Source organism: Gracilinanus agilis, chromosome 2, assembly GCF_016433145.1.
Source record: "Gracilinanus agilis isolate LMUSP501 chromosome 2, AgileGrace, whole genome shotgun sequence".
Classification (NCBI taxonomy): Eukaryota; Metazoa; Chordata; class Mammalia; order Didelphimorphia; family Didelphidae; genus Gracilinanus; species Gracilinanus agilis.
Genome location: NC_058131.1, coordinates 552,632,998 through 552,650,638, shown reverse-complemented (window position 1 = coordinate 552,650,638; position 17,641 = coordinate 552,632,998). Strand labels below are relative to the sequence as shown.

General features: G+C 36.7%; 1 protein-coding gene across 2 annotated transcripts in view; it reads left to right on the top strand.

Moving 5' to 3' along the window:
- Window positions 1-3,048: 3,048 nt before the first annotated feature.
- Window positions 3,049-17,641, top strand: part of RNF212B (ring finger protein 212B) — a 79,318-nt gene continuing 64,725 nt past the window's right edge. The window contains exons 1-2 of one of the 2 annotated variants that reach the window (XM_044665249.1): window positions 3,049-3,108; window positions 4,798-4,898. In XM_044665249.1, coding sequence (XP_044521184.1) covers window positions 4,799-4,898 — 100 coding nt within the window. In that variant the 5' untranslated portion in view covers window positions 3,049-3,108; window position 4,798. Of the gene's footprint in view, window positions 3,109-4,797; window positions 4,899-8,882; window positions 8,941-17,641 lie in introns of those variants that run through there. The other variant, XM_044665250.1, reaches the window with a different exon arrangement.

The window sequence follows — 17,641 nt, the reverse complement described above, 5'->3', positions numbered from 1 at the left end:
TATATATATATATATATATATATTTTTTTTTTTTTTTTTTTTTAAACCCTTAACTTCTGTGTATTGGCTCCTTTGTGGAAGCGTGGTAAGGGTGGGCAATGGGGATCAAGTGACTTGCCCAGGGTCACACAGCTGGGAAGTGTCTCAGGCCGGATTTGAACCTAGGACCTCCCATCTCTAGGCCTGGCTCTCAATCCACTGAGCTACCCAGCTGCCCCCGAACATATATTTTTGAATGACATTTTCATGAACAAAACCATTTCTATTTTTTTTTTAAACCATTACCTTCCATCTTACAATCAATACTGTGTATTGGTTCTAAGGCAGAAGAGTGATAAGGGCTAGGCAATGGGGATTAAGTGACTTGCTTAGCTAGAAAGTGATTGGAGCCAGATTTTTTTTTTAAATAACCTTTGGATTCTCCTTGAGATTTATCTATCATCTCTGATAATCTGATAAGGACAGTTTAGTTGATAAGGAAATAACAGACACTGAACATCCTTTAGCTTATGCTTCTAGCTCTGTCTCCAGGAGCATGGAGTTTATTATATATATTTCAAGACTCATTTCACACAAAAGAACCACCCCCCTGAAACTTCGCAGATGCTCAGAAGTTACAAATTATGTCATATCAAAACACAAAAAAATCTCATTTGACTTCAGAATAAAACAAGGCCAAGGCTGAATTTTGACTGGGTTCTTATCAGAAAGCTGAGTTGGGGAATATTTTCTCAGGGTTGAATTGCCCCTACTAAGGTTTTGGCCTTGGCTGTACCAGGCAGCTGCATTCCTGGCCAAAGGGGAAGAGTGTTAACCTCTTAAATGCAGGTTTATTAGGAACTTAAAGCTTTTCAATAAGGCCACAATACTTTTCAACAAGAAATCACAGGGATCACAAAAGGGGCCAAAAGAGGAATCTCAGATTTTTATCTATTTGAAACTGTTTCTCTTATTGGCTTCCCATAGATTCTGTCTTAGAATCCACATTTTGAGTCCAGGTCCTCCTGACTCTAAGTCTGGTGCTCTTGTTGTAGGGTATGGAGGTGAACCCCTGGGGTTTAGGAAGACTCCTTTTGCAAGAATGTAAGACTCCAAATCTTAGCTTAAAAGTAAAAAGAAAAATTTATTAATTTAGAAAGTAATGATGAGAATGGCCAGGAGGATAGCAAGGTGAAACAGCAAGATGGGGATCCATTCTTTGGGAGGACAGCATGGATAGAAAAGCTGTCCCCCAAGACGATATCAATTCTGGGGATTTTCTACTCTTTACAACAGTGGAGACATGACTCTGTGCCATGGTGAAGACGTGACTCTAGTGTATAAACACTCAGGCATTGGGGGGGGGGGCGGGGTTGGTCATCTGACTGGGTCTGCCTGAAGACATAGGGGGTGACCCTCATAGTTTAGAGGATAGATGGATGTGTGAGATACAACTTGATGATATCAAAGAGGTGTATCTCTCTGTCCATCTAAAGGACAATCCAAGGATGATAATAATCTCAGGGTCTTATAGAAGTTATCAGATGTTATTGGGTTAGGAGTTACACGGACAGAAGGGAGCAAAGAAATTTCCCTGCTTATAGTTTGCCTGAAACACTTCTATAGTTTTGGGGGTACAATGCCTATGCCAAGCCTTGCCCATTGGCTTCTAGTCAGTATTTAGAGGTAGCAGTCCAAGTAGTGGCATTGGTTTGACTTTGCCTCATACATGCTACCAGCTATTCCTTCTTCAGAGTGCCTTGCTGCTTCAGAAGCTCCATTGGCTTTGCCCTCCCTCTGGGCAGTTGATTGGCAGTTTGTTCCACATGACTGGTTTCTTCTCCTAGGGGTTGCTTCCTTGGATGAGGGTTGCCAAGGCTAGGCTAAAAGCAAATACAGTTGTCTGGGGTGTGAGGAACTTTTATTGTCAAGTGTTTTTGGACTCACTTGCCCACTAGTAGTCGTTGGTCAGCAGTAAGTGTTGGTGGGTGACAAGTACAGCAGACTCCTATTCCACAGGGGCTGTTTCCTTCAGAAAATGTCTGAAAGGGAAGGACTGAAAGCAGGGTTAGTGGTTTGGGGGTGGGGTACTGATATTCTCAGGGCTTTTTTGTGGTCTGGGGTGGTTTAATTTGCCTGGCACACAGACTTCTTCCACATAACACTACATGAGTGACAGCTTTGTATAGAGGAAAGAGTAATGGATTTTAATTCAGAGAACCTGGGTTAAAATCTTAGATTTCTTACTCTGATGCTTTGGGCAACTCATTTAAACTCTGTAGGCTTCAGTTTTCTCAACTGAAAAAAAAAATTGAGGGTTAGGATGTGACTAGAAACTTTTAAAGTCCATTCTAGCTCTTTTAATTTAGGGTAGCATTCTACTCTACTTATAGCTGGAATGAGATGGAAAGTGGGGTAATTAGCCAACAGCATGGTGAGCTAGAGTGGGAGTCAGCTTGCCGAGCCACAGCCCAGACAAGGTTCTTACATCTCTAAAATAAGGGCTGGATGATTTCCAAAGTCTCTTCCAGCTATTACACTGAGTCGCCCTATAATAGGTGTGCTGGCTCTCCAAAATACAGGCCACACTTTAAAATTTAATCTACATTATTTCTATTTTTTTCTCCATCACTTTCTTAAGTCGAGACAACGAAAAAAACAATCAATCAAGTTCTGATTTGTATCAGATTGTGGATTTTCCAGGTAAACGCTCATAGGAAAATTTGACAATGGGGGGGGGGGAGGAATCCTCTCCCCGGGAATCCCAGGGGCTGAGCTCAGAGGAGAAGCGCCAGCCCTCGGGAGCCCTGGGCGGAAGTCATTGACAACAGGAGAGGGAGGTTGTAAATACGAGGGAAGGTGGGGGCTGACAGCAGGGAGTTCATTCGAGGGGAGGGCGAGTGGGCGGAGCCACGGGGCTCCCTGCCCACTCTCCATTCACATGCGCACTGGGTCTTTCCTTCTCACTTCCTCTTCTCTGCCGTCAAGATTCCTTCGAAGACCGGACAGACTTCCCCACCTCAGGCCCTGCCACCCGGCTTTTCCCCGCTTTTTCGGGCGTCTGGCAGGTTTCCAGACCTATCGGGGTTTAAGGGCTGCCTTCATCGTCTCACAAGCCAGATCTTCCAGGTGGGAGGGGGAAAAGGGTAATCTCCCCAAATCTCCTACTGTAGCTGACCCTGACGCTGCCAGAGACGCCCTGATTTAGAAAACTGTCATCTTTTATTTAAAAAAATTTTTTTATGCTCCTAAAGCCTCATGTTATTCACAGAAGCTGCATATGGGCCCACCTGGAGCCTGAAAACTAGTAACCCGGGTGGTTTTGTACTTCTGGGAACTTTAAGGCAGCTGTCCCCACATCAGAACTAACCTCTCTGTTTTAGGAAGTTTGTTTTCACTAACAAACCATCTTACCAAAAAAAAGTTCCAATTTTGTTTATTTTCTGGTAGCTTCTTATAATTTAATTTTTAAGAGAAATTAAGTTCTGTCAATTTCGTATGGGACTGAGGTGGAGGAAAGACCCATTCTATTCTGTTTTGTTACCTATTTCCTAAAAAGGATTACACAACCAACCAACCTAGGCATGAGAGACAAAAGACACCTTTCCAGATAATTTAGACCAAGTTGCCCATTCTACAGATAGGGAAACAAGTCCAGAGAAATTCCTGGGATTACAGGAAAGTGCTACATAAATCAATTTTTTTCTTTTTTAAACATGACTCGCCCAATGTCTCACAGCAGAGCTAAAATAGAATTCAGGGTGGTACACCTGAGACTTTACATAAAGTCTTTAAATCCCAAATCTGATTATCTATACTTAGCTATAGTGCTACGTAAAATCCATACAAAATATATTAAATATTTTAGTACTCTTTGTTCAGGGTATGCTGGCCAGTTCCTACTGCCAACAACTAGTTGTGAATGAAATACTCAACTGATTATCACCAATGACATGCTCACATTTCCAATGTGCTAGGAACTGAGTAAAGATTGTTAGTTATTTGGATCAACCCTAATGACCACTTTTTCTGTATAGATCAGACCCTACCTCTTTGGATGCTCTCACATTTTTCTCTGCTTTTTAAATATTGTCCAAAACTCATAACTTCTCTGCCTTTGCAACCTCATCTTTACCCTATACAATCTATATCCCAACTAAACTGCACAACTCTCTTCTCCCTAAACAAGTTGAGGTATCATGCCTTCAAACTAAGGCTGTTCCCTATTTCTAGAAGCCCTCTTTTTATCTGCTTGATTCTTTGTTGTTTGATTACTTCAGTCTTGTCTGACTCTTCATAACCCCTTCATGACTTTCTTGGCAAAGGTACTAGAGTGGTTTGTTATTTCTTTTTCCAGCTCATTTTACAGATGAGGAAACCGAGACAAATGGGGTTAAGTGACTTGCCCAGGATCACACAGCTAATAAGTGTCTGAGGCAAGATTTGAACTCAGGAGATGGGCCTTCTTTTCTCCAGTACTGGCACTGGAGTCAATAGGGGTACCTAGGTGGTACAGTGACTACCTCACCTAGCTGTCCCTGTTGAGTCTTACCCATCATGTAAATCTCAGCTCTAATGCCACCCATTCTAGGAAGCTTTCTCTCATTTTTTCTGAGTTTCTCTCTAAAACCTCACATTGCGCTTTCTTTTATAATTTTCTAATGTGTGATATTATACATATTGGTATTTTATCACTCTTTTAAATGATAAATTCCTTAAGGGACAATGTGTTTTCTAAAAAATTATATTTTCTTTAGCACAATGTTCTTCACAATTGGACTTATAAATTTTAATGTATTTTCTGTACTTGTGTTCCAGGATGGATTGGTTCCACTGTAATCAATGCTTCCGAAAAGATGGCACCCATTTCTTTGTGACCAGTTGTGGCCATATTTTCTGTAAAAAGTGTGTGACTAAGGGTGAGTAATTGGTGTGTTTTCAATTCAGGCAGTAATGCTTTCACTTAGGGACAAAGAACAAGTAGTCTCAGGCATATTACAGGAGGGAAGATCTGTCTGTGAGACTGTGGATAAAAATCATTTAGGCTGGCACTCATAATGGATCCTTAAACAGAAAACTCTAAATATTGCAGGCATGCTACTGATTATATAGGAGCTTCAGAAGTTTGAGGAAACCAGAAAAGGAAGAACTATTTTGGACCTAACTTTGACCCATAAACATTAAATTCACTACATTGCCAAGGGAGTCTATAATCAATCAAAGAATCTATAAACATTTATTAAGCACCCATTATGTATCAGGTACTGTGTTTAGTTTTGGGCACAAAAAAAGGAAGGAATCCTTGGTCTAAATTAATCAGTCAACTAATAGGCATTTATTAATCGCATACTATGTGCCAAGCATTATGCTAAGCAAGGAGGATACAAAGATAAAAGTAAAACATACCACAAAGGGCTTACATTCCAATGGCTGCAACATATATATTATAACATAATATATATATAAAATGAATACAGGGTAGTTAGGGAAATGAGAACACTAGCAACTACATGGTATGGCCTGCAAACTTTCTATCTTTAGTTCACTGGGCCATGTAAAAACAGGCAGTGAACCAAATTTGGCTCTTGAGCTATAGTTTGCTGAAACTCCCTTTTCCCTTACCCCTCAATAATCCATCTTCTTTACTTTTATGGAAGAGGTAGCTGAGATGCAGAGAGATGAAGTGATTTTCCTCAAGTTCAACCTAAGTGCCACAGTTTGGGAAGACAATTTATTTTTAAGCTTCTCTTGGGGAGCCTGACCATTTTATTTTTATTGATGTCTTCTGTTTCTTATATCATAGTTATCCCGAATATCTCTATCCCTTCTTCTCCCGTATCTCTCCACTTCCTCTCCTATGCTGTAAAACAAATAGTAATTTTAAAGAGGAAAAAAATTAGCACAACTTATGGATACACTGAAAAACTCAGAAAACATGCAGAATATAGCACTTGTAGGTCTATCACCTCCACAAAGGGGATGATCCATTCATATTTCATAATTTGAGTCTGGCTTGATATGTATAATTTTGTTCATTTGCTTTTGATTTGTGCATGGGTAGTTGTTCTTTCTAGTTATATTGTTGTAGTTATTGTATATAATGTTTTCTTGGTTCTGCTTATTTTAATCTATATTAGTTTGTATAGCTCTTTCCATGTTTCTCTGTATTAGTCAGACATTCCTTTTTTTTATTCTTTTTTTCACACATCATTTCTTATAGCACAATAACAGTCCATTACATTTGTGTACTACAGTTTTTTTAGCCATATCCTAATTGTTGGTCATCTATTTTGTTTCCAATTCTTTGATACACAAAAAGTGCTGACATAAATCTTTTAATGTATATAGGAACTTTTAAAAATTAATGGTTTCCTTGTGTTATAAGCCCAGTAATGGAGTCTCTGATTTTTCAAAGGGTATGAATATTTTAGTAACTTTATTTATATAATTACAAATTGCTTTCCAAAATGGTTGTACCATTTTACCACTCCACTAACAATGTAGTAGCTTACCTATAATCCCACACCCCTTCCAACATTGAGTATTGCTATTTTAGGGGTTATTTTTTTTTTACCAATTTTCAGGATTTGAGGTGAAATTCAGTTTTATTTTGATTTATGTTTCTCTTATTATTAGTGATTTGGAGAATTCTTTCATGTGGTCGTGAATACTTTATGATTCTTTTGAGAGCTGTTTCTTCATATCCTCTGATCAGTTGGGGAATGGCATATACACACATACACACATGTACACACACATACATATATAGGAAGCATATGCTTTTCTTCTAATTTTTAAAATCTTTACTATTAAGGTCACGTATCCATTCAGAATGTGGAATATGGGAGAAGGTATTGGTGTAAGCCTACTTTCTATCTAATTGCTTTCTAGTTTTTCCAGCAGTTTTAATCAAATAAGGAGTTTTCTTAGGTAATTTATATTTTCTGTTTTATTAAATCATGGATGACTTAGTTCAGTTGCTTCTAATTTTTGAGGACTTATTTTATAATAATTGAAGTTATTGTCTCAGTATCTTTGCTGATTCCCTAGGGTTTTCTAAGTATATCATCATATCACCAGCAATAGGGATATTTTTATTTGCTCTTTATACATCTTTATGCCTTTAATTTCTTATTGATGTTGCTAACATTTCTAAAACTATGTTTAAAAAAAATTTTTTTTAAACCCTTACCTTCTTAAGAGTGGTAAGGGCTAGGCAATGGGGGTCAAGTGACTTGCCCAGGGTCACACAGCTGGGAAGTGTCTGAGGCCAGATTTGAACCTAGGACCTCCTGTCTCTAGGCCTGGCTCTCAATCCACTGAGCTACCCAGCTTCCCCATGTTAAATAAAAGTGGGGAGAATGGACATTTTTGCTTCAGTCCTGTATTTTTTAAAAAGGTTCTAGTGTATCTCTATTGCATATGATAGTTGCTTTTTGATTTAGATAGATGATGGTTTTAATGTTATTTTTTAAATTTTATTTTTAAACCCTTACCTTCTGTCTTGGAATCTATACTAAGTATTGGTTCCAAGGCAGAAGAGCAGTTAGGGCTAGGCAATTGGGGTTAAGTGACATGTCTAGAGTCACACAGTTAGGATGTGCCTGAGGTCAGATTTAAACCCAGGATCTCCTCCCTTTAGCCCTGGCTTTCTATCTACTGAGCCCCCTAATATTCCTTTTTAATGCTATTTTAAAAAGGTCTTTCTATGTAGGCATACTCTACTTTGTAGAGTTTTTATCATAAAAGAATGCTGTACTTTGTCAAGGACTTTATCTGCATCTGTTGAAATGATCTTGTGATGGTTTGATTTTTAATATGATTAATTACATTGATTGTCTTCCTAATATAAGATCATCTTTGCATCCCTGGTATAAATCTCACTGGGTCATAATGAATAATTTTTTGGATAAATTACTACAGTCTTTTTGACAGGATTTTGTTTAAAGTTTTTGAGTCAATGATTTGGCTCATAAATGTCTTTCTTTTTTTATCTAGTTTGGATATTACAACTATATATATCTCATAAAAGCATTCTTAAAGGGTATTTTCTTTCTCAGTGTTTGAGAATAATTTATGAAGTATGGGTACAAATTGTTCATTAAAAGTTTGATAGAATTCTGGGAATCCATCAGAACGAGGAGTCTTTTTTCTTTAGTAGCTTCTTTATAACCAGAAATACTTTTCTGTGATTGGATTAGGATCACTATCTAGTCTTTTGATAGTTTGGGTGTTTTATATACATATATATTTTTAGGGGGTGTTTTATATTTTTGGAAATACTTATTTTTTTGTGTTCTCAATTTTGTTAGCATATAACTACATAATATTTTCTGATTATTCTTTTTATTTCTTTTGGGTTTGTTGTGATTTCACCTTCCTCACTTGCTATTTTATTGATTTGATTTTCTTCTTTTTTTAGCAGATTAGCTAAGGGTTTATTAATTTTTAGTCTTTTTGAAGAGCCAGTTTTTAAGTTTATTTTTTTGTTTCTAATTTATCTATTTCTTCTCTAATTATCTTCTCCTGTATAATCTCTTCTTTTGTGCTTTTTTTTAGGTTTGCTTATTTGTTAGTTTTATAACTTTTAAAATGCATATTTAGTTCATAATCCTCTTTTTCCATTTTACTTATATATGCTTATGGAGATATAATTTTTTACTGGAGGACTGCTTTGGCTGTATCTCAGAAAATTTAGTGTGTTATTTCTTCATTATAATTTTCTTTTATATTAAATGTTTCTATAATTTGTTCTTTGGCCCACTTATTATTTAGCATTTTATTGTTAAACCTACATTTAGGTCTGTATCTTTTATTTGTTGTTCCCAAACTAGTGATTACTTTTATTACATTATTGTCTGTTAAGGATATATTAACTTTCTGTCTTTTTAAAATTGTTGTAGAAGTTCCATGTGAGTCTGGGAAATATATATTCCTTTGAAGTCCCATTTAGAAGATGCCGTAAGTCTTTTAACTCTAGTTTCTTTACCGATTTGTTCAGTGTCATATTTTCCCCTTTGTTTAATCTTTTAGAATTATCTAAAATTGAGAGAAGGATAAAAATCTAGTTTCATTATTGTTACTTTATAAATTTGCATATAGCTCAGGTAATATTTCCTTTTTGAATTTGGATGCTAAGGCATTTGAAACATGTAAGTTTCTTACTGATAATGATTTGTTGTCTATGGCTCCTTTTAGCATAATGTAGTTTCCTTGTTTATCCCTTTTTATTTTCTGAATGCTTGTTCTTGCTTTGTCAGGTTTCATGATTGCAACTGCTTTTTTTTGAGTCATTTGATACCTAGTAAAATTTTTTTCCATCTCTTCAGTTTTATGTTGTATATATCTGTTTTTTAAATGTGTTTATCTTATAAGCAATAACTTGTAGGGGTTTATGTTCTTAGTGATTCTCTTGCTCTTTTTTTTTTTTTCACTTCAATTAATTAATTAATTAAGAATATTTTCCCATGGTTACACGATTCATGTTCTTTCCCTCTCCCCTTCCCTCTCCTCTCCCTGAGTTGATGAGCAATTCCACTGGGTTATACATGTATCATTGTTCAAAACCTATTTCCATATTATTAATATTTGTGATAGAATGATCATTTAAAGTCAAAATCCCCAATCATATATCCATCGAACCATGTGATCGAGCATGTTTTTCTTCTGCACTTCTACTCCCACAGTTTTTTCTCTGGGTGTGGATAGCATTCTTTCTCTTAAGTTCCTCTGGATTGTCCTGGATCATTGCATTGCTGCTAGTAGAGAATTCCATTACATTTGATTGTGCCACAATATATCAGTTTCTGTGTACAATGTTCTGGTTCTGCTCCTTTGACTCTGCATCAATTCCTGGAGGTCTTTCCAGTTCACATGGAATTCCTCCAGTTCATCATTCCTTTCAGCACAATAGTATTCCATCACCATCAGATACCTCAATTTGTTCAACCATTCCTCAATCAATGTACACTCCCTCATTTTTTTTCATTTTATTAGATTATTTAATTCATTCACATTTAAATTTATGAGAATTAAGTTTATGTTTTCCTCCATTTACCCTTAATATTGAGGTTTTAAAATCAAGTTATAATTTTTATCCTCTTCTGCCACAAACATAATACTATGTTCTTTCAGTTACTTTAACTTGATCTGTTTCAAGGTGTCTATTCTCACTAACTTTCTTCCCTTCACTCTTGATTTTCCCCTCTTCTTTATTACTCATTTCCCTTTGGGGTTTTGCTCATTAGTTCCTTTTTCTCTTTTTCTTTTCTGCTTTTATCTGATTACATAACTCTTCCTCTGCCTTTTTTCTTTTCATTTAATCAAGTAGATTCCTCCCTCTTCTCCTCCCTATTGAATAGTCTTGTTAATTTTTTTTAATTTAAATTTTTTGTGCCTCTTTCCAGAGAGGATGTCTATGATTCTCTTCATTACCCATATTCTCTGTCTACTCTAGATCCCCATTCTTTGGTTCATGACCCCTATATTTATCTAGTCTCATGCTATCAAAACTTCCAAGGTATCCATTCTGGGCTTTTCCCTCTTGGCAGTTTCTGCCACTGCTTTGAAGAGCTTGCCCCATGGATTCCTTTTTTCCATTGTGATTCATTCCCAGGACAATACTAAATCTCCTAGGTGTCAAAGAGGATACTGCCTCGTGGTAGGTCCCCTCTGTGATCTTGATTATGTAATCCACTACTAATCTATATCCTCTCCCTGGTTACTCCCCCCTCCATTTTCCTCAAAATCTCCTGCTTGGTTCCATGCCCTCCCATTCCTCCAAGTGCCACATGCTCCCAGAAATTCTGGTTCTCCCTTCTGTGAGGTAGGATAGGTAGTCATGTCAAGTACCACACCTAGCAAAGGGTCCTCATCTCCCTTCACAGACCATTTCTACCATTTCTCACCATCAAAGCAAGGTTTCTTTCCTCTCCCTCTATTAAAAAATAATTAATTGATTGATTTTTTCCAGTCACTTTTAGAAAGAATTTTTGACAATTGTTTTCTGACATTTTAGGATTCAAATTTTCTCCTTCTCTCCCTTCCCCACTTCCCCAAAGGTGGTAAATAGTCTGATATAGGTTATACCATTGCATTCATGCAGTACATTTTCCATATTTCCTCATTGTTAAAGCCCTGAAGAAGGGGGCTGAATGGGAGCCAAGAATCCTCAGGTAAGGGTTGGTGAAAAAAAGAGTCAAGTCAAAGTTTGAGGTTGGAAAGGCCTTGGTTGCTGATGGCAACCAAGTGCCAGGCCTCAATTGCTGATGGCAATCAAGTGCAATTTTATTGAATGAATACAGGAGCTTTTAAAGGCAGAATCCACAAGGAATTTTTCTCATGTAAAGTCAAGCAAATTTTCTCAAAACAAGGCAGCCTTGAGAGGGAGAGCCTTGAGCGAAGAACTGATGGTGGGGGTATCCAAGGACATAACAGGAACTGAGAAAGAGGAGAATCAGGTGCTGATAAAACATGTTATCTATCTGGGAAAGAAGCCTGGGAAACGGTGCCTGGGAAAGGATTATTGTCTCAATCAGCAACTTGTAGAAACTGAGGGAATTAGCTATTGTGATGGTGGGAAATGTGGAAGCTGAGGGATCTCAGGCCTTAGTCAGACCCTGGACCTAACCTGACATCAAGGGTCAATAGACCTTTGCCTTTTCAGATCCTGAGACTTCAGGCCCTGAAGTCAGCTCATGCTGTGACAGAAGACATTTATCATATACAATAAAACACTCATGAAGGAAATAAAGTGAAAGATGGCATGCTTTCATCTTCAGTCAGACTCCAACAGTTCCTTCTTTGACTATGGATGGAATTTTTCATCATGAATCCTTTGTGGATATCTTGGGAGCGTGTTTTGCTTATAACAGTTTAGTCCTTCAGAGCTGACCATTGTATAATATTTCTGTTACCATATACATTGTTCTCCTGGTTCCACTTACTTCACTTTGCATCAGTTCATATAAGTCTTTCCAGGTTTCTTTTTAAAACTCATCCTGTTCATCATTTCTTATGATACAATGGTATTCCATTACAAGCATATACCACAGCTTGTTAAGCCATTCCCCTCAGTTTCTAATTCTTTTCCACTACAAAAAGAACTGCTGAAAATATTTTTGTACAGTTAGCTACTTTCTACTTATCTCTGATGTCTTTGGGATATAGACCCAGTAGTGGTATTGCTGTATCAAAGGGTATGCATAGTTTAATGGCCCTTTGAGCTTCTTTCCCTCCATTTTTAATCCTTTTCCCTTTTACTTCATCCAGTCCCCACCAATGCTTATTTTTCTGAGACCAAAGAAGTCACCTCTCCCTTATTGCTATCCCTTAATTTGACCCAGGCACACCACACATACCCTTCTATCCTCTTGTTCCCCCTTCTACTCCTTGTTTCATGTACCTTCCCATTTTGTAAGGTAGTTCTACTAAAAATATTGTTCTACTTGTAGGTAGGGGGTAACCAGCTTCTCTCCATAACACCCTAAGCCTGTCTTTTCACTGTTACTTCTCCTTGACTTCTTCCTTCATCTCTTGTCTCTTTGTTAGAAAGAAAAAAATTTAGAAAGAGGCTCTATGAGCACTGTGTTGGTGTTGGTGCATTTATTTATCCTTCCAGCATTTCTGTTGCCTAGGGTGTTTGAGAAGCAAATAATAAGCTCTTCACTTCTGGTTTTCTTTCTAAAGATATTTCAAACAAATTGCTTGCTTAATCAATATTTATGTCTTCACAATTAAAGAAATTTGTGTGATTCTTGATCCTTTTACTTTATGTGTATGAATTTACTTGTTTATTTATTAATCCTTTACCTACTGCTAAGGGATCATGGAGCTCCTGAACTCTCATAAGTTTGCCTCCAAGGCTAGAAACTTCTCTCAGAATCATTTTTCATTTTGTTCAGGGAAAGAAACCCAAAGCAAAAGAGGCAGGCAAGGTCTTAAGATACTAATTGGAGATTGTGTGAATGACCAGCTATTCTAGTTGTGTGTGAAGTTGTCATTTCATTTTGGGCATCCCTTATCTTATTCCTCATGGGAAGCTCCAGAGATTTATGATTGTGATAGTAACAATTACAAAAGAAAAAACAGAAAACTTTGATTACATGAAAGTGGAAAGTCTCCATATAAACAAAATTAATACCCACTGGGTAAGAAGATAAGGAGTTGAATGGAGGAAAAAAAAACTTTGTGTAATGGAGGAAAAAAATCTTTGTGTCAGACTTCTCTGATAAGAGTTTAATATCCAACATATAAAAATAATCAACAGATACATAAGGTATTCCAAAAACCATTCCCTAATACATAAGTGGTCAAAGAATATGAGCAAACAGATCTGAAAAGAAAAATTTCAAACTATTAACAATCATGTGAAAGAATGTTCCAAATCACTAATAGTAAAAGAATTGCACAACAAAACAACCCTGAGATTTCACCTTGCATCTCCAAAATTGGCAAAGATAATGGGCTGTGGGAATATAGGCAGATTAGTGCATTGTGGGTGGACATGCAAATCAGTACTATTTTGAAAAGCAATTTGAAATTATGCAAATAAAATGACTAAACTGTCCATAACCTTTGGCCCAGATATTCTATTATTAATCATATACTCCAAGGATACCATTGATCAGAAGAAAATCCCCACATACACTAAAATATTAATAGCAATATTCTTTTGTGATAGCAAAGAATTGGAATCATAGCAGATGCCCATCAATAAAAAAAATTGTGGTATTCCATTATAAACAAATTATTTTGGTTATAGCAAATGGATTACAAACAAGTAGATTAAGTGAGATAATATTTATAAATCACTTAGCACAATGTCTGTCACTTAGTAGGCATTATATAAATGCTAGCTATTTCCCCCAAAGACTTTATTATATTTTTTCTTGTTGCATGCAGAAACAATTTTTAACATTCATTTTCTGACATTTTGTGATCCAAATTCTTTCCCTCTCTCCTTCCCCTTTCTCTTCTGAAGTGGCTAGCAATACCATATGGGTTATACATATGCTATCGTGCAATACATATTTCCATATTTTATGTTGTAAAAGAAGATATATTACACATACAAGAAAATACTTATGAAAGAAATAAAGTGAAAAATAGTATACTTTGATCTGCTTTCAGAATCCCTCAGTTCTTTCTCTGGAAGCATCATGAGTCCTTTGGAGTTGTCTTGGATCCTTGCATTCTAGCTACTATTATTTTAAGTATCGATAAGGGCTAGGCAATTGGATTTAAATGATTTGCCCAGGGCACACAGCTAGGAAGTGACTGATGCTAGGTTTGAACCTAGGACCTCCTATATCCAGACATGACTTTCTATCCATTGAGCCACTTAGCTGTCCCTCTAGCTATTATTGTTGATAGAATATGACTGTGCTGCAAGAAATAATGAATGTGATAAATACAGAGAATCATGGAAAGACATATATGAATTGATACAAAGAGAAGAGCCAAGAAAACAATGTATATAGTGACTACAACAATATAAACTCCCTAAAAAAGATCAGAAGTGAACATGCAAAATAATTTTTTAAAAAAGTATGTTTCAAAAGGAGACATATGAGGAGAGGTTTCTACTTGCTCTTTTGTGGAGGTGTGAGGTACACAAATATACACTGCATCTATCTTTAGACTTTTTTGATACATTGGTTACTCATACTGATTTTTTCTACTTCTTTTTGTGTATGTGTATACATATATTGTATATATTATATATATATATGTTCACATATATATGTCTTTTAAAATACTGCTTGTTATATGGGATGGCTCTCAGGTAAGAGAAAGAAGAATATTAAAAGAAATTTTTGTTATATAAAAAAGAAGATATCAATAGAAATGTTTAAAAATGCAGCCTCTCCCCACCAAAAAACTTATGGGAATATCATGGGTTTGCTCAGGATTTGCTGTGTTATGCCAAGGCACCAAACCTTTCGAACATACATGTCCCAACAGGAGTGGCCCAGAGTTCTAAAGATCAGGTTGGGTCCATCTCTTTGCCACCATTACAAAAGAATCACATTTTATAGTTGGAAAGGACCTCAGCAGTCTAAATTATACCTGATACATTCCCCTCCCAATACCTAGAGAGTCCAAGGAAAGAGGGTTCAGGCTTAGAAGGCCTATGTGGTGAATCCTTCCTAGGTGCTAGAAGTTCTTTTTTCCCCTTTGTGGTATGATCAAGAAGTTCCCCTTAAGCATGATGTAACTTCTTTGCTAGGCTCTTTGTAGAGCTGTGAATCTGTGTCTAGTTGTTCCTTGTCTCTTACAACTTATATGACTGTCATGTCTTCCAAAGATGCTTCTGAAAAACTGATGGGAAGATGGGAAAGCCTTCAGATCTCCAAAATTCATGAAATCCACTACTGGTCAGTTCCCCAGTGGTAGAGGTGAGGAGATTAAGTCAAGGCAAAAGTGCTCTTTTCCTCCCATTAATTCCTTATAAGGGCAGAGTTAGTTGGCATGCTCTCTCCTTATTTGTTGCTCATTGGCATTTTGTCTCTACTAGATACTGGGAAAACCTTGGTTCTGAACCAGGTTCTGGTTCTTCTGTTTTATAGATGACTCACAGGCATGGCTAAACTTCCTCAACCAATATGAAAAAAAAATCTTTTCAACAGGTCATTCTACTTAATCTAAGGACATTTGGCAATTAAAGTATTTTGAGTGAGATTTGTTCTCACTTCACTTAAGTATCTTGGCTTATTATTACTTACTTTAAGTGAGGTGGGGGTGATTTGATGGATTTACTCAATGAGCCCTATCCTTATATAATAAGCATGCCATTTATACCTTTAGCCAAGTCGTTGATGAAAAGAGTAAACAGTGCCAGACAAAGCACAGATCTTCAAAGCATTTTACTGAAAATGGTCCTTCCAATAAGTACCAAATCCATCTAATTTGTACTACTATTTATCCAGAGGCAGCTTGTAACTCAATGGATAGATCACTAAGCCTAAAGTTCAAATCTGACCTTAGATACCTATTACCTTTTAGAGTTTTCATGGGAAAGATAATGGAATGGTGTGCCATTTCCTTCTCCACCTCTTTTTACATATGAGGAACTGAGGCAAACGGGGTGAAGTGCTTGCTAGGATCACACAACTAGTAAAGTGTCAGAGGCTGGATTTGAACTTGGGTCTTAATTTTCATTGCTCATGTGGACATCCATATCAATGAGATTGGGAGATACATGTGAGTATTTAAGTTTATCTATAGCATTCCCCTAATTAACCAGCTGAGTAGCTGCCAAAATAAAGTTATCCTAAAATAACTTGTTCTTGTTGAAGCCATGCTGGTTCTATAAGATTACCATTTCTTTTTAAGGTATTCACTAATTATTTCTCAATAATGTGCTCTAAAATTATTCTAAAAATCAAAGTTGAGCTCTCTGGCTTATATTTTATAGACACTGCTTTGCCTTCTTTTGAAAATCTGTACATTTGCCCTTCTTTCATTGTGCTCTGTATCTCTCATTCACCATCATCTTTCAAAGATCACTGACATTGGTTCAGTAATCTTATCTTCTGCATCTTTTGGTGCCTGAGGTTTTGTTAGTTTGGGCCAGGTGATTTGAACTTATCATGGTCAATGAGTTGCTCTTTTATTGTTTCTTCATTGTTCTTTACTATCATATTTTTGTTAGCCATATCTATCTGCTCTTTCCAGTTCAAGGATTATCATCCCTGGTAGAGGAAATGGAAGCAAAAGGAGAATTAACCAACTTTTCCTTTTCTCCATTATCCTTTCTCACTAAATGTCCTATTCATTTTGGGCTGCAATCTTATTCCTCCCTTGACTTTTCTTTTTCCCACAGTATAACAATTTTTAAAAGACTCTTTTTTTTTTTTAAACCCTTGTACTTTGGTGTATTTGTCTCATAGGTGGAAGAGTGGTAAGGGTGGGCAATGGGGGTCAAGTGACTTGCCCAGGGTCACACAGCTGGGAAGTGGCTGAGGCCGGGTTTGAACCTAGGACCTCCTGTCTCTAGGCCTGACTCTCACTCCACTGAGCTACCCAGCTGCCCCTAAAAGACCCTTTTTTGTATGTTTTCTTTGTCAGTTCCAGCTCAATATGAACTTTATTCCCATGAACACTATTATAGGACTTTGCTATGACTTTGTATTTATTTTCCAGTTTATTTTCCAATACCTTCCCTTTCTTTTGTCTTCATGTATCTTTTAAAAATCTAAGTTTGTTGATTAGTTTCCTGTGTATTTATATCTATTTTAGATATCCTCCTTATTGGAATTGTTTTTCTTTGTACCTTTGGAATTTCCTCCTTGATATCCATATCCCTTTGGGCTGACTTTCACCATCAAATTTTCATGGGATAGTTCCTTTCCATGGACCATAGAATCCTAACTATCCTTCCTCTGATCCTTTTGAAATTGCTTTCAAAAAAATCAATTATGTGTATCAGACAACTTCCAGCTTTTCTTTCATCTTATTTTGCAAACTGTAAGATGGAGTGGTTACTTCCCTTAAGTGTTCTTGTCATTTTTACTAGAGCAATCAATTCTTCCCTACTAATAAGAATAAGATTCAGAATAATGTTTTCTTTTTGGGTTCCTCCATCCACTTCTTGAAAGAGGTACTTACTACAAGAGGTATGATCTTGGGGCACTGAAGGAGTGGCATTGCAATATAATCA